The 26,569-nt window shown below is 48.8% G+C and overlaps 1 protein-coding gene across 1 annotated transcript in view; it reads right to left on the bottom strand.

The window, feature by feature from the left end:
• TBC1D22A (TBC1 domain family member 22A) overlaps positions 1-26,569 on the bottom strand; it is a 399,512-nt gene that overhangs the window by 254,744 nt on the left and 118,199 nt on the right. The window contains exons 6-7 of the mRNA XM_032139761.2: positions 18,855-18,983; positions 15,370-15,432 (exon numbers count right to left, since the gene is read on the bottom strand). Of these exons, the coding sequence (XP_031995652.1) occupies positions 15,370-15,432; positions 18,855-18,983 (192 nt within the window). The remainder of the gene's footprint in view (positions 1-15,369; positions 15,433-18,854; positions 18,984-26,569) is intronic.

The following is a 26,569-nucleotide window of genomic DNA, read 5'->3' as shown; positions in this document are numbered from 1 at the left end:
TGCACCACGAGTCACCAACGCAGCCCCAGCCCTGCCAAGCCCCTGGGGGCATGAAGGAAGCCCAGGGGACAGCGTGTGACTAGAAGACAGGCAGGCTGGGTCCCTGAAGGCAGGCACAGGGCACGGGTCCAGCTCAACAGCCCTTAGGTCCACTCACCAGCAAGCCTCTAAGGGGCTTCTGAGCCCCCAAAAGGGTCAGACACAGGGGGCAGAGGGGACAGGGGCCACACGAGAACAGGAGCAGCAGCAATAGAAGGAACAAGGAATGACACAGAGGCGGTGACTCCGCAGAAGCTGACCACACAGAGTTATGAAGAAATGGGGAAACTGCCCAGCACCTCCTAACCAAGAAGGCCCAGGGTGCCTGAGACCACTGACATCCCTCCACGTATGTCCAGAGGACCGCAGCAGCCAGCAGCCACCGGACCCAGCTCTGTCGCCACACGGCGTCCTCTACAGCCCAGGGAACAGGCAGTGCAGCACCCCAGGAGCATGCACCCTGGACAGAGGGAATCAAGGCAGGCACCGCCCAGAGCAGGGGGCAGTCGCACTGCAGGGCTGGGTGTGAGTGAGTGTGTGTGTGTGGGTGAGTGAGTGTGTGTGTGTGGGTGTGTGTGTGTGTGTGTGTATGTGTATAGGAAGAATTTAGGCAGTGGAGCACCCCCACCATTTAACAAGGCCCCTCACTTTCAGAGGGCTTCTCTCACACATGCACGCACGCGCACACATAAACACACACTCTCTCAAGGCTGTATCTACTCATAAGCATGAATGCAGTACTTTCCTCAGCAGCCTAAGTGCTGGATAAAACCAATTTGGTCAATAGGACATACCCAACTTCACCCAGGGAGGATGCCGAGGGGAGCCCAAGTCCTCTCGGCACAACAAGCTCCCGGGCTCTGCGGAACATGAAACAGGCTGCTGCAGGGGGAAAGATCTGAGCGGGCCGGAGCCCCTGACTCAGTTCCACAGCAGAAGCCCCCATGAAGCCGCATCTCTGAGCTGTACCTGAGACAGACCGAGTTCTGCCTGAGCACAGCCTCGGGAGAGACATGGGATGCACTATGCACTATGGGGCAAATCAGTAGCACCAAACAGGCACGGCAGGAGGTGGCTAAGCCTTCGGTTAGCAAACAAACAGTGCTGAAGCACCTGCCAAGTGAGTGCCCTTTCACAGGCAACCCAAAGACCCAGCAATTACCTTCTTCCCCTCATTCAAGTCAGGACAGAGGGCCTCTGCCCACCCAGACTCCGGGACACTCCGCACCAGCCTGGGTAGTAAAACAGCACGCTTGTATTACTTTGAGGAAAAACGGAGAATTCCCATTTCTTATTGACTGAAGAAAGCTATCAGTCAGTCCAAATTCTTCAGATTTAACTCGGCTTGATGTCCGCTGTCATCCAACTAACATGTAAATAAAGGACAGCCAGCTCGAGCACTGAACAAAAATGACCTTTAACGTGGCAAGCAGTCTGAAACAGTGAAAAGCGGGTGTCCCGTGGAGGCGTGTGACACTGCACACAAAGCCTGGCTCTGCCACTAAAGGCACACGCTTTTAGGCCACTGCTCCTGAGGCCCACCCCTTAGAGAATCCCAGGGAGACCTGCGGACCCCACATGCCATCACCACTACAGCAAACCCCAGATGGGTGTGGCATCCAACCCCTTCCCCCCACTCCACTGCCACAAGCCTGACCACCATCACCTTGTGCCTGGTCTGCAGTGACAGTCTCCCGGCTGGTCTTCCTGCTAACACCCCCACGCTCCACATCCCACTGAGCAGCAGAGGTTGCTGCTAAAAATGTCAGGTCACACCATCCATCCCTCGTGGCTTCCCAAGACCCTGACAAGACAATGCACTCCTGAGCATGGCTTCAGGTGTGTGCCTGGCCGCTCCCTGCTCTCTGGCCTCCTCGCCAGCAATGGGTGCTCTCTCACCAGGCCCAGCCACTCTGCGGCTTCTCAGGGCCTTTGCACTGCTGCTCTTTCCACCTGGAATCCCCGTCTCCCAAACTTCCCACGGCTCCCACGGTGTTCCACCCAAGTCTTAGTTCACATGCATCTCCTCAGAGACAAGCTCCTCTGCCACCTCCCTACCCAAAGCAGCAGCTCCTCCACCGCGCTGCCCCGGCTCTGGCCTGTGGCTATTGCCCAGTTCAAGGTGGGTCCGTGGGAAGGGTTTCCTCCACCCACTTTACAGCAGTGCCCTCAGTCCTACATGGCTGGCACAGAGGAGGACTGGGAAGCTCTTTGCGGCTGAATGGAGGCACAGATGGTGGAGCGAGGATGGTGCAGCTGCTCCCCGGTGCCCTGCATGTGAACCCTCCTCTTCCTCCCTTCTCCACGTTTTGTGCCATTGGCAGGGCCTGGGCTCATTCTGGCGGTCTGTGTGGACAGATAATGAATGCCATGGGTGCCTGTCTGGTTTTGTGATCAGCCTCTCCAATCTGTTTCCTCTACCAGGCAATGCTGCAGCCTGGCACTTCAAACGTCAACCAGTCAGGACCTCAGGGCCCCCACCTGTCTGAGTGGAAAAATGCACAGAGAGGAAGGGGCAGAAGTAACTCCGCTGAAAGGGACAGGGAAGATAGAAGCACTTGGTGAAGGGAGACTGCAGAGAGGTGACGGGAAGAGAGGGTGGTGAAAGCTGAGGAGGGAGGAGGAGAGGAGCCTTCTATGCAGAGAAAAGAGCACGTGTGCAGACACGGAGAAGAACACACGCACACAAAGAAGAGCACACACACGTGGAAAAGAGCACATGCACACAGAAGAGTACACACATGGAGAAGAGCACATGCACACAGAAGAGTACACACACACAAAGCGTGCAGAGAAAAGCCCATGTACACAGAGAAGAGTATAAGTGCACCAATCTACACACACACAGAAAAGCTCATGTGCACACATGAAAAGCTCATGTATAGAGGAGAGCACACATGCACACATGAAAAGCACATGCACACATATACACACGCAGGAAAGAGGCACACACAGAGGCACAAGTGCACATACACAAAACACACACATGCACCTAGAGCGTACACACACACACACACACACACACACACACACACACACACAGCTCAGGGTCTATCTGGGACACACACATAGCTATGGGCCAGTGAAACAGCTCAGGGTCTATCTGGGACACACACACAGCCACGTGCCAGTGAAACAGCTCAGGGTCTATCTGGGAAGTACATGTGGCTGAGAAACGGAGCAAGCAGCCTTTCCTTAGTGACTTGCTCGTAGGCGGAGAGCTGTTTCTTTTCTCCCTGAAAAGCCTTCCTATTTCCAAGCCTTCCTATTCAAAGGATCTGGGATGGAGAGACCCTGCCAGATGAAACGCACGGTGCGTGCTCCTGCATCTGCCATCAGCACAGAGTCTCTGCTACTAAGAGGAGGCCTGAGCGTCTTTCCTGCTCAAGGATGTGCTGCCTGCAAGCTGTGTTCAGGCCCACCATCCGCACTGTACACAGTGGCGCCCAGGCGGCTCACCTATCCTAAATGCACGCCAGCCTCGCCAATTAAATCACTGCCACAAACCACGCAGAGCTGTGCAGCCCCTCCCCAACATTTATTCTGGGCAGGCTCTCCTTGCTCTCCATGTAATTACGGATCTAAACTCACCTTCTGGCTGCTTATCTCCCTCCAACGATAGCTATTAATTTAGAAAGTAAGAAAACATACATGATTTACATTTTTTTGGGTAGCAGCAGGGAAGAAAACGTAAATAACTTGCTTGAATTTCCTGCAGCTGCCCTTTCTCCCATCACTGCTGTGCTGAGGGCAAACCAAGAACCAAGATGGCTCCATCCTTGACTAGCCAAACGCAGGTCGCAGGTCGCAGGTCGCAGGCGCCCCGCACGTGGCTAAGAGGCTAATGTGAGCCCCACCTGCCTGCAGTTGGCCCTAGCTCAACTCACCCCAGCTGCAGGACTTCCCACCACCCATCAGGAAATTGCAAAAGGGGCAGCCATCCCACCAACGCGGCAGACAGAAACCCATGTCTCAAAATGCTACCGCAGATCAGCCTTGTCTAGACTCTGAGGAGGAATATCCCCACCACCTACAATAATGGAAACAAGGTTCCATAAACAAGAGAATGTCTGGGACACTGGAAGGTCATGACCCCAGAAGGATGGAGAAGGACCACTGATTCCTGCCCGCCCACAGGTTGAGGAACAGCCTGCGGGAAACCAGCAAGGCAGGGGGAAGCTTGGCCCCTAGGTTCAGACATCCCTGGCCATGTCCCAGAGGCTCCCTTGGCCCCAACTTCTGGGACGGCTGGCCCTCGAGTGTCTGCCTTGAGAGACCCACTCAGCTCAGTCCCCAGAGGCCCTGCCTGTCCCCCATCCACCAACCGACTGCAGACTCCTCTTTCGGCACCCACCCCGTGCCCTCCTTCCCGGGGCCAGCTGCAGGGCTGGAAGCTAAGGATGCTGGCCCAGGGGATGGCTACTCAGGACACCCTGCACGGACCCAGATCAATATGCTGCTTTACCAACTTGCTCACGAAAGGCTCTGAGCAGAGGCGACAGTCACAGACCCGGAGCTCCTCTTCATGCTGGCAAGCTGTGAAGCCAACTCACAGGATGACTGTCTCCATCGGAAAAGAGAGAGGCCTCCTCCAGGCCCGGGCTTCCCTTTCCTTGCAGCTGCTGTTGTTTTCACTGACTCATTCCTTTTTATCTTTTTGTCTTAAATCACTTCGTATGAGTTATGCTGGTGTTTTGAAATGGCAAAAACTAGTTCTAATCCCAAAGTAATTTAGTATCATTTTAAAAACTCCTTCCCAAATCACCTGATTTGTACTGCGGTGCCTAAGAGTCCCCACTGTCCACCTCTGAAAGCCACAGAGGCTTTAAAACATTTTCTCGGCCAGGCACGGTGGCTCACGCCTGTAATCCCAGCACTTTGAGAGGCCGAGGCAGGTGGATCACGAGGTCAGGAGATCGAGACCATCCCGGCTAACACGGTGAAACCCCGTCTCTACTAAAAATACAAAAAATTAGCCGAGCATGGTGGCGGGCGCCTGTAGTCCCAGCTACACAGGAGGCTGAGGCAGAAGAATGGCGCGAACCCGGGAGATGGAGCTGGCAGTGAGCCAAGATTGCGCCACCGCACTCCAGCCTGGGTGACAGACCAAGACTCTGTCTCCCAAAAAGAAAAAAAAAAAAAAAAATTTTTCTCGGTCTAGTGCAGTGGCTCACGCCTGTAATCCCAGCACTTTGGGAGGCCGAGGCAGGCCGATCACCTGAGGTCAGGAGTTCAAGACCAGCCTGACCAACATGGAGAAACCCTGTCTCTACTAAAAATACAAAATTAGCCGGGCGTGGTGGTGCATGCCTGTAATCCCAGCTACTCGGGAGCCTGAGGCAGGAGAATGGCTTGAACCCAGGAGGCAGAGGTTGCTGTGAACTGACATCACGCCATTCCACTCCAGCCCGAGCAACAAGAGCGAAACTCTGTCTCAAAAAAAACAAAATTTTTTTTCTCATCCTGGTCATCAGCAGGCAAGCCAGGAAAGCGCTCGCGACTGAGAGCACACTCGGATGGTATCGCCGAGGGTTACCCTGAAATTATCTTGCCGCGTGATTTTCACCACAATGAGCTTGCCACATAGCAGACATCACTGAAAGCCTGTTGTAAGAAAAAGAGGTTCCATCCCCAACACCAAGGGACACATGCTGTGGGACTCTGAAGCCCTGCATCAAATAATCGTACCTTTTTTTTTTTTTTTCCAAAAAACTGCATTGAGCCAGTTCTAAGCTTTTGCTCTCAGACTGGTAGGTAGGTAGGTAGGTAGGTAGATAGATAGATAGATAGATAGATAGATAGATAGATAGATAGATTAGATAGATAAATTAGATAGATTGATTTTACTTAGATATGTACATATGTATACACACACATATATACATACATATATATGACAGATTTCATATTTTTCCAAATAAGCATTTTCAAAGTCTACAGGGTGACACTTAAAGGGGTCTGGGTAAAAATTAAGCATGCCACCTCCTTTGAAGGTGCGTCCATGGGCAGCGGGGCCGTCGGCAGCAGCCCAGCAGGCTCTGAGCAACTGATGCTTTTCCCGGTTTGCTGGGAGTTCCTACCATCCCTCAATCCCAACCACTACCCAGTGCCTCCACTGCTGCCTTAGACAGTCTCAGCCAGAAAAGAAGTCAGGTAAGAAGCTCTTCAAGGAGACTCCTTTCCCCCAACCCCGTCCACTGGGGCTGTCTCACAGCAGCGGCCCAGCCGAGAGGAAATACGCTCCTGTGTGCTGCTTCTTACCCTGCCGGGGCAGGCACGGGGAAGACCTGGCTGCTGCAGAACATCGAGGGGGCCTCTCAGACTCCCCATGCCCCTGACAGGGCCCGATTCCTCGCAACTCCCTCAGAACCTTGCTGGCCCCTCTAGACTCACGCTCACAGCAGCGACCCGAGGCAAGAGCTAGGGTGGAAGTCCACTGAAGCGAAACAGGAAGAGCCGGCAGGTCCCCAAATTCAAGCGGCAAAAGCCAGAGGTACTAAGCCAAGAATCTCAGAGAAGAGGCCTAGCCAGCCGGAGCAGCCATCAGGGCGGGGAGGGCACACAGGCTGGCTCGATGCCTGGTCCACAGCTTCCCCGAGTACAGACGCCCCTGCAGGCTGAACTTCGCTCTGCTACCATCCTGTGGGTTCTCAAAGGGGAGCCCCTTCGCCTGCAGCCTGGGATGGCTGTGCCGCTGCACTTCACCTCGACCCTCGGCCCTCAGCCCTCGGTCCCGGGTGCCCACCAGGCTGAGGTCTGTGACCCCCTGCAGGGCGTGAGGCTGGGTTGCAGAGTCCCCTGAGGACAGAGATCCACAGAGACTCCAGGTGCACCAGGGAGAGATCCGTGGCCCAACAGGGCCAGGAAATAGAAGAAATCACAGAGCAGGAAAGTGAGGTGGCCCCAGCAACTTGGCATGACCCTCCAGACTGGAGTACCCCACACGCTGCCCCTCCTCGGGCTGTCTTCTCCAATTCTTTCAGCCACCCTGGAATGCAGTCGGCAGGATACAAACTGTGTTTTCATTGACAACTGTATATGATCTCTCTGGGTTTCACGCACATCTGTCTTCATCCCTCACTTCAACTGTGCGCTGCTGAGGACAGCGACATCTGAGTCTTCGTGTCCCCACGTGCCCACCAGGTGTCTGTCTGCTGGTGTTCTTCGGGAATCACAACCATTACAACTTTGTGTGTCAAAAATCCAGGTGTGTAACTTGCAGTTATCGCAGGTAAGGTGAACACAATGTGCCCACGTGAACGGGACTCTGAGTGGAGGCGAAGAGTCAGCTCAGTGGAAGGGCTGGTTTAGCGGACACAGTGGGGCTCTGTCCCAGGACAGCAACTCGCATTTCAATAAGTGAGCTGTCGCTTAAGTGGTGGTATTATCTAGCAAAGGGCAATAAAGGAAGGACACCCTAAGGATGTGGCTGTGTTTAAGGACAACACAGAATAATCTGAAATGGTTCAAACAAGAAGTACTCACTGGATATCATTAGCTACTAAAGTTCTAGTAACATTCTTGATGTTCACGTCTTTGTCAGAAAGTGGGAATTCATTAAAAGTAGTACAAACTTTAAACTCTTCCCAAAGTATCTTTTCTGCAAATCAGTTAATACTCAACAATAAAAAGAATGGTTGCTACTACTGGTTACCACCAGGGCTGAAGAAATTTAAAAACCAGAGGCATTCCCAGCTTACTTGCCCAACCTTCAGAAATCTGAACGCCAGAACATACATGCTAATTCAGAAGGAAAAGGTTCTCCCTAAAAGCCTCAACAGCACTCTCCCACAGAAGGCTCCCAGGAGGGGCTTGAGGTCCCCTACTAAGGAGCTCGGTCTTCACCGTGTCCACCTAACAAACATCCTACATGCCTCCAAGGCAGGCCCGGAACACCAGCAGTTCCGCGCACATGAGGGAGCTGAGAGATTCTGCATAACTAAAAAGGAACTATATTGAAATTCAAAATGTTGCTGTACTCATGTTTACTTATAAACAATCTGATTTGAGAAATTTTAAAATATCATAATTCTACTATATGCATCAGCAATGTGATATCACAGTATATAAAGCGCCATGGAGATAATTTCTGGGAGAGGAGCAAAATAGAGAATTCTACTGAGAAGATCTGTGGGATGTGCAGCCCTCAAAATCCAAAAGCATCGTAGCCTCAGAAAGAAGAAATTATTTACAACTCAAGTTTCTGCAACATGATTCAAGGAACATTCCCCGCTATGAATTACAACACTTGATGAATGAGACCAAAATCAAACTGTGGAAATCTAGAACATGGGTTAAAAAGCAACCACATATCACCTAAAACCCACACTGAGTACACCAAAACTACTGACTGTATGTTTACAACCTAATCGATGGGTTGTAATGTAAATCAATGCACAATGTAAATCAATGCGACGAGCAGTAATGCCACATTTGGTGTGTGAATCACTCAACATTCGCCTCATTCAAATACATTAATTTACAGCCCATGTTTTGTGCCCCCATCAGGTGTCTTGACAGGTTAGCAAAACACAGAGGTTTCATTATGTCCAAAGAACTAAGAACTGAAAATAAACAATACTTTCACACCAAGCATCACAGGGTCACTATTACCAGAGAAAACAATGCAGCTGAGAGGACTCCACATCAGAGTGTAACTGAAGAATCAGTACAATGGTCAGAAAGCACTTTCCAAATTAAAGAGAAACCTGGCTTCCACGTCTGGCAGCGTGGCACATCACATGTCAGCAAACTTGATCCTGCCGTGTGGCCTGGCACGTTAGATGCCAACAAACTTTTGAAATGCACTTTTAAAAATCCATCATGACCAATCTGGATTTATTTCAGGAATATACAGTTGGCTCAATACTAGAAAATCTAATAAAATTCACTATGTTAACAGATCAAAGAAGCAAAAACATATCTCAGATGGGAGGAAAAAAGATCTGATAAACCTCCACAACTATTTATGATTTTAAAACTAAGAGCAAGGCGCCTTCCTTAACATAGTAAAGATTAAAATCACAAGTCAATGGTACAATGTTAAAAGACTTCCCTTGGCGGATCACGAGGTCAGGAGATCGAGACCATCCTGGCTAACACGGTGAAACCCCGTCTCTACTAAAAATACAAAAAATTAGCCGGGCGAGGTGGCAGGCACCTGTAGTCCCAGCTACGCGGGAGGCTGAGGCAGGAGAATGGCGTGAACCCCGGGGGGCGGAGCCTGCAGTGAGCCGAGATCGCGCCACTGCACTCCAGCCTGGGTGAAAGAGCGAGACTCCGTCTCAAAAAAAAAAAAAAAAAAAAAGACTTCCCTTTAAAATCAGCAGTGAGACCAGGATGTTTGGTTTCCCCACTAAGATTAGTACATGAAGGTTTAGAGAAAATTTATTTTGTAATGGGCAAAAATTAGAAAGAACTCCGGTGTCCGTCAACGGGTGCACAGACAGACACACTGTGGTGTGGCCATGCGGGAATACTACTCTGCAGAAAAAGGCAATGAACTACGGACACTTGCGACAGCAGGCACAAACCTCAAGACCACCATGCTAAGTAAAAGAAGACACAAACTAAAGTCTACAGTTTGTATGATTCCATTTATATGAAATTCTACAAAAGGGCAGAACTCTAGAGACTGAAAGAAGATCAGCAGTTGTCAAGCGCAAGGGTGGGGAGAGGAGACTGACGCAAAGGGACATGGGGAACCTCGCAGAGTGACGGAAATGTTCTGTATCACATATTAGGGGGCTGGTACACACCTATAAACACAGCTGTCAAGCCGGACGCGGTTACTCACGCCTGTAATCCCAGCACTTTGGGAGGCCGAGGCAGGTGGATCTCGAGGTTAGGAGTTCAAGACCAGCCTGACCAACATGGTGAAACCCCGTCTCTATTAAAAATACAAAAATTAGCTGGACATGGTGGTGGGCGCCTGTAATCCCAGCTACTCGGGAGGCTGAGGCAAGAGAATCGCTTGAACCCAGGAGGTGGAGGTTGCAGTGAGCAGAGATCGCACCACTGCACTCCGGCAACCTGGGCAACAGAGCGAGGCTCCATCTCAAAAAGAAAAAAAAAAAAACCCACAGCTGTCAAAACATCCAACTATAAACCTAAAATAGGTGAATTTTATTAGACCTCGATAAAGCCGACCAGAGGGAGAGAAAGAGAAAGGGAAGGAGAAAAGGAGGAAGAGAAGGAAAGTAGAAACTGATCACAGTGGACCCGGCCATCACCTGTGGAATGGATAAGTGAATGTTCTGACAGATGCAGGGGGTTGGAGGGATGTTTACGGCAGAAATCCTTCTTCCTATTAGAAGCCCAAACTTCAGGGGAGCACATAACTTAAAAAATCAAAGTTATATTTTCCCTGATCCATACAGCTAAGTATACAACCATGTCACTTCGGATGACAGGCTAATTTACAGCCACTAGGAAACAAGCAGAAGTGCTATGAGCAGCTGCTGGGACACACCTTTAAAGTGGGGGTATGGCCTTCTCTAACCATGTCTAATTATCCCTGCTAGTGGAATGCAAATGTGATAGAGTGCTAGGCCAGCCACCTTGGACCATGAGGTCAAAGGCAAGCATACAGAGGAACAAACAATTTGCTGACGATGACCTTGTACTGGAAACAGTAATCGGCTTCTGTCCTGTGAAGGCACCATTATTACAGATTTGCCATCACTTGCAGATGTATTCAAATCTAACCTCTACACCTCTACAATGCCAGAAACCATAACTCAATTTTTTCTACTGGCCAACACAAGACAAACTTTTTCTTAATTTTGAGACAAAGTATTGCTCCGTCACCCAGGCTGGAGTGCGGGGGCGCCACCTCGGCTCACTGCAGCCTCCACCTCCCGGGTTCAAGCAATTCTCCTGCCTCAGCCTCCCAAGTAGCTGGGACTACAGGTACGCCCCACCACATCTGGCTAATTTTTGAATTTTTCATAGAGACAAGGTTTCACCATGTTGGCCAGGCTGGTCTTGAACTCCTGACCTCAGCTGATCTGCTTGCCTTGGCCTCCCCAAGTGCTGGGATTACAGGTGTGAGCCACCACGCCCGGCCAAGACAAACATTTCAATACTTTCCTAAAGCCCCTTGCTCATCATTCAGTTTCCCCACACACACGAGGCTGTGCTCAGGTTACCCACTCTTCACACTCTGCCAGCCTGCAGGAGCCTGGCTCTCCCAGAAGCTCATTTACCCTCCAAGTTGATCCACTCTGCCAAGCCTTGCTGAACTGGGACCTGGAGAGGATCAGCACCCCCAGGGGGAGCACATGGGACCTCAGCAAGACCCACTGCAGAGGGAGTGAAAGGAAACTGAACCTTGAAATCCCAAACTCACTGAGCCAAAGGGAAAAGTCAAGCTGGGACCCGGGCCACGCAAACCTTTTGATTCCAAAATAAGATGGCTACACGATGAAGCTACATGCCTCCCCCATATTTTGCCCACGAGGAAATTCCTAGTGAGCTGCAAGATCTTTTAAGGTGCTTCTGTAAAAATTTCACCATGGCAGTGTAAATGGATAACTTTTGTTCACAAGTGCACCCCAGCGCACCAGACACAAATGCATATCTGATTGTTCCCTGCCCCACTGTGTCTAGGTTATCTTATGTAACACGCAGACTCCCTGCATTTTTCCCTCTGCTCCATTTGTCTGTGTCGTTTTAGGTTAAAAAAAAAATGCAGATTCACTGAGCCAGACAAAGGCATGAATGTTTTTCTCTATCTCCCTCTATATGAAAATTGTGCACTTCTCAATATCCGGCCCTGTCCCCTTTAAACTTGGAGCCCTGAAAATCATCTTAGGAGGAAGACATAGCCCTGTCTCCCAGGCGTGCGTCCTTAAGTTCGGCAAATAAATCTCCTAAAAATGACTGAGCGTTGTGTCATCATTTTTCTCAATTGACAGGGGAGGCTTTCCAAACCAAAAGCTCAAGGCCCATGAGGGTCAGAGACAAGAGAACCAATTGCCAACTGCTACCACTAGCAGTGACTCAGGGTCCACACTCTGAGACCAAGGGGCCTGAGAGGTCAGCTGTACAAAGAATGCAGCAAGTGGTAGGGAAAAAATAAATAAGAATAAACCAAAGGTCCTGTGGCAGGCTCTATTTCCCATTTTTAAAATTGTTAAGTAAAAAGGAGGTTATAATAAATTATCTCATTTTCTAGGTATGATAAGCACAACTACTAAAAAGGACAATCAAAGAGAAATGTCTCAAAATGACTACCTCTGTTGGATACTAATTTTCTCTTTTTGTATTCTACAATCTGTAAGTACTTTTGCTTTAAAAATCTTGAGGTTTTTTAACAGATTTACTGCACAGACAAGAAATGTCAAAGTTTAAAAGTGCCTTTACTGAAGCAATCAACATGCAAAACAAAATATCTCAAACAATAAAAAAATTCAGCTTTAAAGAGATAACATTTACTATAACAAGAAAAAATGTGATAACTAAGAATAAATCTAATAAAACATGTGAGGCAGGAGAATAGGGTCTGAAGGCAGGTAACCTAAGGCCAATTCACACTAGCTGCCTAGAACTAAAAAAAAAAAAAAAAAAAAAAAAACTTTCCACGCCCAGGTAACAAAAGGACCAGAGGCTACTCCCTTCACAATCCACCCCTTTTCTGCATGGCAGATGAAAAACTGAAAGTACCTCTGATTGGTCCCCTCCAGCAACCTAGCAGCCTGGTCCCAGGCCAAGTCTTCATCTCCATAGGAATATAATTTTGTGACTTCAGCCTCTGATTGGTCACTTGCTGAAACCAACAGACGTTTGCATAGGGTACTTCACTTCAGCCTCTCATTGGTCACTTTCTGCAACCAATCAGACTGATTGCAGGCCACTACTTCATTTACATAGGGTGTACACCAAGTAACCGATGGGAAACCTCTAGAGGGTATTTAAACCCCAGAAAATCCAGTTACCAGGCCCTTGAGCTGCTTGCTCAGGTCCACTCCCGACCTGTGGAGTGTGCTTTCATTTTCAATAAATCTCTGCTTTTGTTGCTTCATTCTTTCCTTCTTTGTTTGTGCGTTTTGTCCAATTCTTTGTTCAAAGCACCAAGAACCTGGACACCCTCCACCAGTAACACATGTACAAAACACTTCATGGGGAAAAGTCAAAACCTTCACTGAAAAGCATTAAAAATGACTTTTAAAAGAGGAACTAGCATGTTCACAAAAATGAATATTTAATTTCATAAAGCTATCCATTCTCCCACACTGAAAATTGTCTTTTCTGACCCCTAACTTTCCATGGAATAGAAAGAGTCCATGCAATTCCAGTCATAAACCAAACAGACCCAAAAAACAAAAAAACAAGTGAAAGACCTTGGCAAACTGACTCTGAGACATATGTGGAAGAGCAAGGGGTGGGACTGGCCAGTCCACAGTGAAGAGGAAACCAGTGAGCGGTGTGCGCCCCCACCAGGTAGGAGGACGTCATGAAGCTAAATTACTCGCAGGGTGCGATATGAAGGGAAGACACCTAAATACTGGGACAACAAAACAACACAACACAACACAGATCTATATGAATGTGGCAGTGACGGAGAACAGGAGTGACATCACAAACATGGGAGACGAGCTGGACCCAAAAACAGTATGGGGCCTGCCACTGTCCCAGGAGGAAATTAAACAGATTCCTATCTCCCATCACACATGGCCATCAACTGCAGATGAACTGAACACGGAGGCGTGAAAAACAAAACTTTTGGATGAAAATCTGGGCGAACACCTTCATGTGCAGAAAAAAGTTCTTTAGATAACATGCATCAGTGTTCACCATAAAAGACTGTTAAGTTCAAACACACTAGAGCTAAGAACTTCTGATCATCAAGATCCACCAAGAAAAAAGGAAGAGAAAAGCTGCAGAGGGCAGATCTTTGCAACATACAAACTGACAAAGAATCAGAATTCTTACCATGTAAAGATCAACAACTAATAAAGGAGTGAATCAACAAACCAAAAGAAAAATGGGCAAAAGGCAGGAACATTTTGCAGAAGGGGGAAGACAGAAGACATCCGTAAATATACGAAGAGACGCTTAACTCCGTAAGTAACCAGAGAAACGAATGTGAGGACTGCGATAGGAATATCCACCAGAGCAACAACAAGAAGTCCCACAGCATGAAGAACCGGCAAGGATGTGCGGCGTGCAGAGGGAACACTCACAAGCTGCAGAGGACAGTTTCATTGGTAGCGGCTGTCTGGGAAGTGTGTGGACATTATCTTAAAGGTACAACAGGCACATACCACACCCAATGATGCAATAACTGTACTCCTTTGTAAACGCCTTAGAGAAATCTTGCCTGTGGACACCTGAATAAATGTACGTGAAGGCTCCAGATAACGCCCTTCCTAATAGCAAAACATCAGAAAAAACCCAAATGTCCAACAGGAAGAAGACGAAGCAGAGTGAGGAATATTTAAATAACAAACTATTATACAACTAGATACAATAAATTAGCTGAATCCTAGAAAACAATGAGAGAGGCCGGGTGCCATGGCTTACACCTGTAATCCCAGCATTTTGGGAGGCCAAGGCGGGCAGATCACTTGAGGTCAGGAGTTCGAGACCAGCCTGGCCAACAAGGCAAATCCCCATCTCTACAGAAAACACAAAAATTAGCCAGGCGTGGTGGTGGGTGCCTGTAATCCCAGCCCAGGGAGGCTGAGGCAAAAGAATCACCTGAACCCAGGAGGCAGAGGTGGCAGTGAGCCGAGATTATACCACTGTACTCCAGCCTAGGTGACAGAGCAAGACTCTTGTCTCTAAATAAATAAAGGAAAAAAAACAAGAGGCAGAGACCAGACTACACAAAGAGTGATGCAGCTCCAAAAGACCCAAATTAAATGAATACATTGTGCTCCTACTGTCCCATGAATGAAAGTCACAAAGAATCTTAAACATAAAAGGCAAGAAAGCATCATCCAGGAAGGGGGTTGCAGGGGGCTGGGGGATACACAAGCGGCCTCGGTGCTCTGGGTCAGGCCTGAGGTCACGGCCATGTTTGTAGCTGGACAGCACTGGGGGGTTCTGGTTCCTCAGTCATGTGGTGGATCATGAGTGCATACATCCACACATAAGTATTACATACATTCTTCACTGTGTGTCAATATTATATGGTAAAAATATTTAAAGAACAAATAAGAGTCCTGTCAGCAACTGTGTCCACAAGTGCCAGATGCACCGGCAGCTCGCCACAGCAGCCTTGTTTCTGAGTGAAGCACCTCCAGCTGCACCCACTGTCTGGTTAGCACAGCGGGCATCAGCCACTCCCAACGAGGGGAACTCCCCACGGCAAGAGCTTCTTACCTCAGTCACCTTGGGCTGCAGGATCAGCGCTTCAGGGTTCATGCGAGGGATGTCTATGTGGATCTGCAGAAGCAGGAGAAACGGACATTTATGTTACATCATAACAAACTTCATGACGAGCGATACGATTCAAACAGCAACACTGAGGGAAGTCCTTCCCCGGCCTCTACCCTGCCCTCTCCTTGAGGATTCTCATTCTCCATGTTCTCCCCTGAAGGAGGCATCCAAAGCCTGTTCTCTCTGAACAGCTGGCCCAGTCCTAGGTGACAGGCTTGCTTGACACTGTCCCTATCCAGCAGCCGTTGCTGCGTGATTAGGAACAGAGCAGGCCTCGGCTGCTTAGTAACATCAGCCATAGCAATTAGTAAACATCGATTTTCAGCCTCTGACACAGACAGCAATTCAAGTACATCAATAGTTTACGAGTTTTCAGCTGTGACAGCTTCTTCTTGGACAGAGGCCACATTTTTCTCCACTTTATAAAATCTTGGGGGAATCTAGAACATTTTTCAAAGCAAGCCTTTGAAAGCCTCTGTTAGAGTCAGCTGGTTCCTGCTTGGCCACCATCTGACATGAGAGTCATAATAATGTCCCCAGCACTGCAGAGGAGGACACTTGTGGGTTCAAGAAGCAACCAAACAAGAGTGTTGTGGGCTTGGGCTGGCACCACAGGGGCCAGCATCACAGGCGGGCTCCCGGCATCCCACGTGAACATCTCACACCAGCCCACGCTCCCATTTATCCAGGACAATGGCACCAATGGACTGAGGGAAGACAGGCACATTTTAATGCCAAAGGAGATGCTGCAATTGCATTTCATTTCACCCCATCCTTGCACATCTCCACAGAGGACTCTAACACCCAGGAGGCTGGGACACCGTCATTCTGCCACTTATCACACTGTGGCCAGGCCTCAGTTTCCTTGTCTACAAAATGCCTGCTCCAAGTATCTCAAAAGGTTACTGGTGAACATCAAGTAAGACTGTGAGTCAACAGCCAAATGGAATAAGCTGGGATACACACACATCTGTGATGCGTGCCAAAGGAGGCCTGCCAGCAACAGTGCTGCCGAGGACGAGGAGGAAGGCGTGGAGGAGCAGGAGGAGGACGATGAGGAGGAGGAGGCAGAAACAGCACTACTCTATCCAGACAGGCAGGGCCAAAGGACTGCAGTCGGCCCCATGCAGGAGCCCAGGTGCCAGCAGGGACAAGGGCCCAGGTCTCTCGACAGGGTGTCCTGGAGGCCTGCCTGCTCTCCCATACAGTTACACTCGTGTGGACACACATCTGTCCCCAGCATGAGCAGCGTAAGCTCCTACAGGGCATAAACCAGGTCTGAGCCACCTCTGCATGACCAGTGCCAGCACAGCCCCCTTACACAGAAGCTCCTGTCACACATTTATTAAGCAGACGAGGCAGCACCCACCAGACCCGGCCCCTGCCATCATCCCCATTGTCAGGAGATGCTCCAGTGTTAGAGAGGCGGTCCTCCACAAGGCTGGGCAGGTGGGGCTCTGTGCACCCCTCCTTCCATCCCACCTGCCTCCCATCATACACAGAACTGGGCAAGTCAGAAAAAGGCCACAAGAGAGCTGACTGAGGAAGGAAAAGACAGACCAGATGAACGTTTAACTCTGACTCCATGTGGCTTTGACATAACATCTTCAGCAGAAGAGTGAGCACATAAAAATCAAATGAAGACAGGATGGAAAGCAAGTGGGAAACCTGCCGAGGCCACCCCGCTCCTGATGCCTCCACCACTGTGCAGGGGCGGCACTGCCCACTGCGGGTCAGACGGCCGGTCAGGCTCAGTCCACAGGTCAAACACCCAAGTGGATGTAAAGGAGAAACCAGGGTCTCCAAACCCCCATCAGACCCAGCTCTGCCTGAAATGGTGATGGCGAGAACGCAGAAGGTGCAGTTCTAAGAGGCCTCAAAGCATCAGGCAGACAGGAAAAACTACCACGTTGCCGCACGCGTGTCTCATCTATATTAATGTAGAAATAGTCTGGGAATTCACAATAATCTGGAATCTTTTTATTACCTATCACAGTAACTAAATAAAGATGTATGCAACCTGTTCGTAATTAACTTTCTCTTCAAACACTCCTAACAGAATTCCACTTGGTAAAACTCGCAGATAGATGCTAGTGTCATCCTTTGGAAATCTTTTCTGAAATTAAAATGCATCAAAAACGGGTTCAAAACAATGCCAAAGTTATCAGTTTCCTAAAACCAGTGGAGTGGCAAAAGAGGCCAGGTAAGCTAATATTTCCTTAAGCAAATCCAAAGTAATCTGTGTATCAAATCAATTTCCCAGAGTAACTGGGTGGCGGTCCAGTGCAGCCCGGTGCGGTCCAGGGGCCCTGGTGCCAGACAGAAGGCAACATGGGCCGGGGTAGCTCCGGCCTGGAAGGAAATGGAAGTGGCTGCTTTGCCCCAGCCTCACTCCTAAGCAAGTCACCTTTCCTCCTGCAGCCCTGTGTCTCATCTGTCTTGGAAGACGCTGTCCAGGAAGACATTTCACTTAAAGAATCTTTGTTATGTAACAGAGGTAAGCCGTATATTTGGACTTTTTTTTTTTTTTTTAACAGATAAAACCAACTAACAAAGAGATGCGGCTATCCCATGTCTGAGAGAGAAAATGTGGCAAAGCTCCTTCACCTAGAAGCAGGGTTTGCAGAGGGAAACATGCCTGCCGTGCCTCAGGAAACCCAGAGGCTGGTTTCAGATAGCTAAGACAATAACACCAATTAAGAACTACCATTTTGACCTTTCACATATTACAAAGACAGTGAGAATTATAAAGTCCTCAAAGAGCTATTCTAACAGCAAATTCTGGATGTATTGTGAATCGTAAATCAATTTTAAGTATTTTCCCATTATGCACATCATCTGTCAACTGACTATTTAAGAAACCATAATTAGACACACTTTATATTAAACTAAATCACAAAATGGTAACTTGGTTACACCTTCTGCTATGATCTGAAGTGTGTCCCCTGCAAAACCAAACTGATGAACACTCCTTTCCTGGGTCGGTATCACATCCCTAACTGGACCGAAGAGCCCAGTGCCAGTGAGCCCCATGCAACCTCTCCGTCCTGATGCCATCAGCTAAGTGCTTGGGCCTGGGCCTTTAGGAATGGCCTTTTATTACCAGACAGCAGCTCACTGTGATACAAACTCCCACCATCACCCCAAGGCCGGTCTCAGGAATCCAAGGCATTTATTTTGTAACCTCAATTTAAAATACTCTTTTTACTTTTGTAGAGGAAACTGAAGACAAGCAAGATAGTACTAGCAGAGGAAATTTGCCATTATTTGTTTTAAAATTTATTAGAAAATAAAAATCTGTGAGCTACTCAGGGACCTGCACCTTTAACTCTGACCAACTCCACATGGTTTTGATAAAACATTTCCCCCTATAAATCACACCAAAGCAAAGTACATCAGGCAACATACGAAAAAGAAAGGATTCCCACCTGCCTGTACGTGTCCTGGTGAACTTCGTCGTTCCTAGAATCGTAATAGTGCTCAATAAATGCAAAATATTCCTTTTGTTTTCTCTGGAGAGTGGCTGGTCTCCGGTCTACATTGGCAGGAAGGTAACCCTGGGTGAGAAATAAACAAAAAATATATATGGTTATAGCTAATTCATGGAGTCCCTGTTAGAAGTGTGAAATAAAAAGACTTGCATCCTACCTAAGCTTGGCATTCTGAAATCTGAGCACAAAGTGTGGGAAAAAAGAAACACACACACAAAGGTCAGCCAGCTGAACACAACGCAAGCACTGCTCCCGACAGCACTCAGGAAGGGGCCCGGGCTTGCGTCCGCAGCCTCCCGGTGCAGGCCCTCCCCATTCACCCACAGGCTCTGCAGCAGGTGGACCCAAGGCTCTTCTACAGCAGGGCTGCGAGATGAAACAAGCGCATCTCTAGAGGCCTCATACACCAGAAAGGATTCCAAAGTCTGAACCGTCTTCTAACAGCAACCACACACACACACACACACGTATACATGCATGCATATATACACATACATGCGTATGTACTCTCACTTATGAAAATGTGCTATCTTCAAAGACTCATGGGCCTGTGGCAGCTGCAGTCTCAGTACATAAAGGGGACTTGAAGTCTGAAAGGGCCAGGCAGCACAGGGAGGTCACGAAGAGCCTGATTCCTGGGCCAGACTGCCCGAGATTTCATGGTTTCTGTTGCCTTGTTTCTACTTTTTAACTTGACGTTATTGACAATGTATAGTTGTCCCTAAGTATCTACGGAAATACCAAAATTCTTAGCTACTCAAGACCCTTATAGAAAGTGCCATAGTATTTGCATGTAACTTATGCACATCTGCTTGAATACTTTAAATAATCTCTAAACGACTTATGACACCTGAAACAAGGTAAATGCTATGTAAGTGTTATAGTGTGTTGTTTTTTATTTATATTATCTTTTGTTGCATTGTTACCATTTATTTGTTTTTTGTTTTTTGTTTTTTGTTTTTGAGACAGAGTCTCACTCTGTCACCCAGGCTGGAGTGCAGTGGCATGATCTCAGCTCACTGCAAACTCCGCCTCCCGGGTTCAAGTGATTCTCCTGCCTCAGCCTCCCGAGTGGCTGGGATTACAGGCACCTGCCACCACGCCCAGCTAAATTTTGTATTTTTAGTAGGGGTTTCACCATGTTGGCCAGGATGGTCTCGATCTCTTGACCTCGTGATCCACCCGCCTCAGCCTCCCAAAGTGCTGGGATTACAAGCGTGAGCCACCGTGCCAGCCTTTTTTTCCCAAATATTTTCGATGCACAGTTGGTTGAATCTGCAGATCAAAACCCCCAGATATAAATGGCCAATTCTAATTTATAAAATAAGATGCACCTATTTTAAGCAATCAGTTTGGTGGCCTCTGACAAGGGCATCCAGCTATGTAACTCCTGCTCCAAGGAAGATATAGACACACTTCCATCCCCCCGTCCCCGTATACTTCCCAGTACCCTCTGCAGTCCATCCCAGCCCTGGCTGGGGAGGCGCTCACCTCCTCACTGTGCATGGCTGAGGCTGCCCTAGTACTCCCCAGAAATGGAGTCACTCAGGACCTACACTTCGTGCGAGCTTTTCCTTCACTCAGCAGCACAGCACCTTCTGAGACAGATCCCAGTTACGTGAATCAGCTGTGATTTCCTTTTTCTAGCTGCGTCCGTTGAACAGATCCACCAGTTTGTTAAAGATTCGCCTGTCAATAAGCGTTTCGGTTGCTTCCGGTTTGGGGTTTGTTATATTCCTGCACAGGATTTTCGTGGGTATATGCTTTGGGTTTTCATGGTTAAATAACTAGGAGTTGAGTTACTGGGCCATAACATTGGGATATGCTTAGTTTTCTAAGAAACTGTCAGCTCTTTTTCCATAGAAATTTCCCCACTTTACATTCCAACAAGCAATGTATGAGAATTCCAGATGCTACATAGCCTTTCCAACACTTAGTACTGTGAATCTAACTATCAGCCATGCTGTTGGGTGTGGTTTTAATTTCGTTTCCATAATGATTAGTGATACCGAACATCTCTTCATGGGGCCATCGCATCTCTTCTTTGGTGAAGTATCTGTTCAAATCTTTGGCCCAGCTTTTACTCAGGCTGTGTGTCATATTACTGAGTTTGATGAGCTCTGTACACACTCTAGATACAAATCTCTTTTTCCTTTGTATTTACTGTCATTCCTCTCCCCAGTCTATGGCTTGCTTTTATGTCTCAAACAGATAAGGTCTTAAAGTTTCATGAAGTCCAGTTGATAGTTTTTCTTTTATAATTAGTGTTACTGTATCTTCTATAAAAAAGATTTTCGGACAGACGCAGTAGCTCACACCTCTAATCCCAACACTTCGGGAGGCCGAGGCAGGCGGATCATGACATCAGGAGTTCGAGACCAGCCTGGGCAACATGGTGAAACCCCGTCTCTACTAAAAATACAAAAATTAGCCAGACGTGGTGGCACGTGCCTGTAATCCCAACTACTCAGGAGGCTGAGGCAGGAGAATCACTTGAACCCGGGAAGGGGAACTGCAGTGAGCCGAGATCATGCCACTGCACTCCAGCCTGGGCAACAGAGCAACTCTGTCTCAAAAAAAAAAAAAGAAAAGGCTTTTCTCCTTGTTTTTTTCCTAGCAGTCTTCCTGCTGTGCCTGGCCACGTCTTTCTCATCCCTCAAGTGTCTCCAGTGGTCACTTCTCCCATGAGGTCTGACTGGGCTCCTGGTCAGTAGTCATTTCTCCCACGAGGTGGGGCTGGTCACCTGGCGCTCCAGCAGCATCTAGCAAGAAGTTCACTCAGGACCAGGCCCTCATGGTACCAACCAGATGGCAGGCACACAAGCTTTCACTGGGTGAATCACATCTGAACGAGTGACTGAATGAACAAATACACCCTGGATGGCACTTTTAGCCTTTGAAAGTGTTTCCACATCTATAGTAGACATCACTATGTTAGCCACCAAACATCCACTCATCCTTGCTGGAACAGAGCCCGGAAGCTGCTCTGGGAGCCAGGTCACCCTCTGCCCAACGCTTGTGGTCCAGATGGGAAGCCTCTTCCTTCAGGACAGGTCTTAACTGGGCTAAGCTACACGGCTAAGCCATCTTCCAGCCACCACGACTGACAGTTTGGGGATGGAGAGGTGGCCCAATGTGGGAACAGAAGCCAAGCCAGGGCTCTTCTTGGCTGCTGCTGTGAATGAAAGTGAATGTGCACAGTGTGGAGTTGCGGCGGCCACCCTCTCATGGGAGGGGAGAATCACAAGCTGCAGGTCCACCAAGAAAAGCTGACCTGAAGGAGAGCAGGACTCAGAGAGCCGCCAGGTCTCGAGCACGAAGCCAGACTCCAGCCCCATCTTCACAGCTGTGTGAGCACTGGCATTCCTTCCATCCTCCTTAAGCTTCCACTGGCATCTACTCTATATTATTAATTACACTCAGGCACACTCGTGTTAACACATTAGGATCACACCACTGAAACTTCTTTTTCATAAACGCTTATTGAAGTATAGCATACTTATATTAAGGTGTACCCCAAAAACGTGAGAATTATCACAAACTGAACACATCTGCCAATACCACCCAGGTAAAAAGCCAGACCATCACCGTCTTAGCAGGCCTCTCAGTCACCGCCCCTTACCTCCTCCCCTCCTAAGTGGCATTTTTTCTGTCTGGCTGCTTTCATTCAGTGTTACACTTGAAAATTAATTCATGTTATAACGCGTAACAGTAGTTCCTTCCTCCACTGTCGCATAACACTGCCGTGTATGAAATCCATCCTGTTAACAAACATTTGTGCTGTTTCCAGTTTTTGCTTTAAAGATTCTTGAAGCTCCCTTTTACGGTACATGAGATGCACTTCTGCTAAGCGTATACCTGGGAGTGGGCCTGCTAGGTCTGCATACCTCTGAAAGACTTTGCTAAAGAATTTTTTTATTTTATTTATTTATTTATTTTTTTTTTTTGAGATGGAATTTCGCTCTTGTTGCCCCGGCTGGAGTGCAATGCCACGATCTCGGCTCCCTGCAACCTCCGCCTCCCGGGTTCAAGCGACTCTCCTGCCTCAGCCTCCTGTGCAGCTGGGATTATGGGCGTCCGCCACCACGACCAGTTAATTTTTTGTATTTTTTTTTAGTAGAGACAGGGTTTCACCATGTTGGCAAGGGTGGTCTCAAACTCCAGACCTCAGGTGATCCACCAGCCTCGGCCTCCCAACGTGCTGGGATTACAGGCATGAGCCACCATGCCCGGCCAAGAATTTTCAAAGTGATTCTATTCCCGTCAGAAGTGTATGCAAATTCCCAATGATCTACATCCTTGTCAACACTTGATACTGTGGAACCTTTTCACATTAGCCATTCTGATGGCTTTGCAGTGGTATCTATTAAGCTACATTTTGTTTTCATCTGAATTTCCCAGGAGACAAAGCGATGCCGTTGCGTGTCTGCATCTGTGAAGTGTGAGTACAGATGTTTGAGTCCCTTCCCATGAGGCCATCTGCCTCCTCCTTTCTGATTCACAGGCGTTCATATCCAGATAGTCCACACGTGAGCCCTGCTGTAAACAGCCTCCTTCTGTGACCTGCCTTTTCACCCTATTAATGACATCTTTGATGAAGAGAAGTTCCTAACTTTAATGTAGCCCAGTTTATGATGGGTCCTTTCCCTTTAAAATCACGGCCATATTCCCACTGTCGTTAAGTCCTGTTCTACAACAGGAATCAGCAAACTACGGCCCACCACCTATTTGCGTAAATAAAATTTTGCTGGAGAGGGCACAGCCCATCTATTTATGTACTGTATGTGGCTGCTTTTGCCCTATCGCAGCACAGTGGAGTGGCTACAAGAGACCGCACGGCCCACAGGCTCAAATATTTACTATCTAGGCCTTTACAGAAGACATTTGCCAACCATGCTCTAAAACATCCATTCTGAAGGCGACACTGGCTTCCATCATACGCATTTCTATGTCACCTTTCCCCAGTTTGTGAGTATTTTGATTATTTCTAATTGTCCAGTATTCTGAAACACACATCAGCTAACAATGTCAATTACTTCCTGAAGTAAACTTCCTACAGTGAACGTTTAGCTCAAAGGAATACGGGATACCTTCAAGGTTCATGATGCGTGATTTCCAAGTAGCCCTGGCAGAAAGGGCATCGGGTCACAACAGCCTGGTTACACGCGTGTCAAACACATCCCCAACCCAATGGGAGGAGGTGACCCAGGGGAGAACACGCTCTCCAGAAAACAATCGCTCAGTGAATTACGGTATTCTGGAGAGGGACACAGAACAGTCTAGCTGCCAAGATGCACTAGAGAGGGACACTCAAGAGTCCTCGTGATGGAGGAAAGATGTGGCCATTATTCCCACCTGGCCTCTATTTTCCCATAAAATGAGGAAATAGTAGTATTCCAAAGAGCGTATTGATTCGCATAATTCTAACAGTGACTGGCTGGGCGCAGCGGCTCATAACTGTAATCCCAGCACTTTGGGAGGCAGAGGCGGGCAGATCACGAGGTCAGGAGATCGAGATCATCCTGGCTAACACGGTGAAAATACTAAAAATACAAAATATTAGCTGGGCGTGGTGGCGGGCGCCTGTAGTCCCAGCTACTCGGGAAGCTGAGGCAGGAGAATGGCGTGAACCCAGGAGGCGGAGCGTGCAGTGAGCCAAGATCACACCACTGCACTCCAGCCTGGGCGACAGAGTGAGACTCCGCCTCAAAAAAAAAATTCTAACAGTGACAAAAAGAATAACCAGCCCCGAGTGTGCACAGAAGTGCCAGGCATGGTTCCGCGGTGCCTTCTGGGTGGTTATTTAATGACCCACACACCTGAGCATCTCCACAATCAGGCCTCTTTCACTGGGACGTGCTGGTGGATTGCCAGATGCAGAGCTCCTTCTGTTGGGTCCCCAGCCCTGCCCCCAGTGATGCGAAGGCATAAGATTACAAGGGGGGGCGGCGACGGCCAGACCTGAGTGAAACAAGCTTCTACTTCAAGTTCAAGCCAACTTCACAGACAACCCTCTCAGAGCCATAGGCTTCATCCAGACCCGTCTTCACCTTATTGTTATTTCAAGCCTGTCCGTCTCTTGGCAATAACAATTACATAAGATTACTTCTTTTTCTTTGCCCCCGAATTGCCATACCCGTCGGTGAACTAAGGAAGGGCTGGGTCCTCACCAGGCTTAGTGCTTCACAGTGCTGCTTTAATCCCACTAATCACAGAAGGCCGTCACTGTCCCTATCTGCAGACGAGGAGACAGGCTCAGGAAACGTGGTTAACATGCCCAGAGTCGCACGGACACGAAGGCAAACTCGAGCCAAGCCCCAGCTCCTGACCTGAGGAGAGCCATGTAATCCCAAGTCACCGAAGACCTGGGGACAAATCTGCACGCTGAGAGCCACCCACAGATACACACAACAACAACATTCATTCACCCAGCCCCAGCCAATCTCCCACCCACTGCTCAGCCCTGGATACAGAGATGCTGAAGACTGGCAGGGCTCACAGGGGACTGTCCATCAGTGGGTGGACACAGACCCCACGGTCCTTTCTCCACACTCTGGCCATAGAGAGTCTGTGAAAATCACATCATTTTAACACCACCACCCCGAAAAACTTTCCAGTTGCTTCTAATCATGCCCAGCATAAAAGCCCAGGCCCTGCCTAGGCTGACGGCTCCTGCAGGCCTGGCCCTTCCTGCCTCTCTGACCAAGAGGCCGAGACTAGTCACTCACCATGGCCCCTCCCACTTTTACTTCGCTGCTTAAATGTTCCTTAAATGCCACACCTCTCCTGCCTCAGTGCCTCTCTCTGACCTTACTGTTCCTCTGCTAGGACCCATTTCATCTAGATCAGGGATCAGCGAACTGACCATCAACCAATCCTGCCCACCCATTTTTGTAAATAAAGTGTTACGGGAACACAACTACGTGCTTTCCTTTATACAGATTCCCTGTGGCTGCTCTGGGCCACAATGGCAGAGATGAGCTGCAACAGACCACAGGGGCCACCAAGCCCAGGGTGTTGACTGGCTGCGCTTTCGAGGACAGCTGCTGTCTGCTGCTCTCAGTCTGTGCAGGGCCAGCAGCCACCTTTCCACAAGAGCACCCTCTCTCGGTCTCCACCTCCCCAGCTGTGGGAGGAGCCCACGGCACTGCTTCCTGTTACTTACTGTTCTCCCTCTTCATCACCTGTGTCTGGTGGGCACTACTCCCCAATGGGAAACACAGTGAGGGAACGGGTAAGCCCTCTCCAAAGAATGAACCAGACAGGAATGCACCCCCAGGCGCCTGCACAGCTGCCTCGCTTGCTCCTCTAAGTCCTCACTCAGTCACCTCCTCAGTGTGGCCCTCCCTGACCGCTACCCACCTACTTCAACAGCCCCTTCCCCTCCTCAGCCCTCACCATCCCACCAAGCTGATCCCAGGCCTTTTCCTACAGCACTCCTCACCTTCCACAGCACATCAAATCTACTTCTCGGTGTACTGTTTGTCTTCTCCCACCAAAATGTGAGGTCCACGAGGGCGGAATGTTCGTCCAAGGGCTTGGAACGCTGTTTGCCCCACAACGGACCCTCAGTCCTTCCTCGCTGAGTGCAAGAGTGATCACGATGTGCAGCGATCCTGTCAGACCCAAAAGTGGCCACAGCCCTGAGACTC

The sequence above is a fragment of the Hylobates moloch genome, unplaced genomic scaffold, assembly GCF_009828535.3.
Source record: "Hylobates moloch isolate HMO894 unplaced genomic scaffold, HMol_V3 SCAFFOLD_19, whole genome shotgun sequence".
NCBI lineage: Eukaryota > Metazoa > Chordata > Mammalia > Primates > Hylobatidae > Hylobates > Hylobates moloch.
This window is presented reverse-complemented; position numbering and strand designations above follow the sequence as displayed.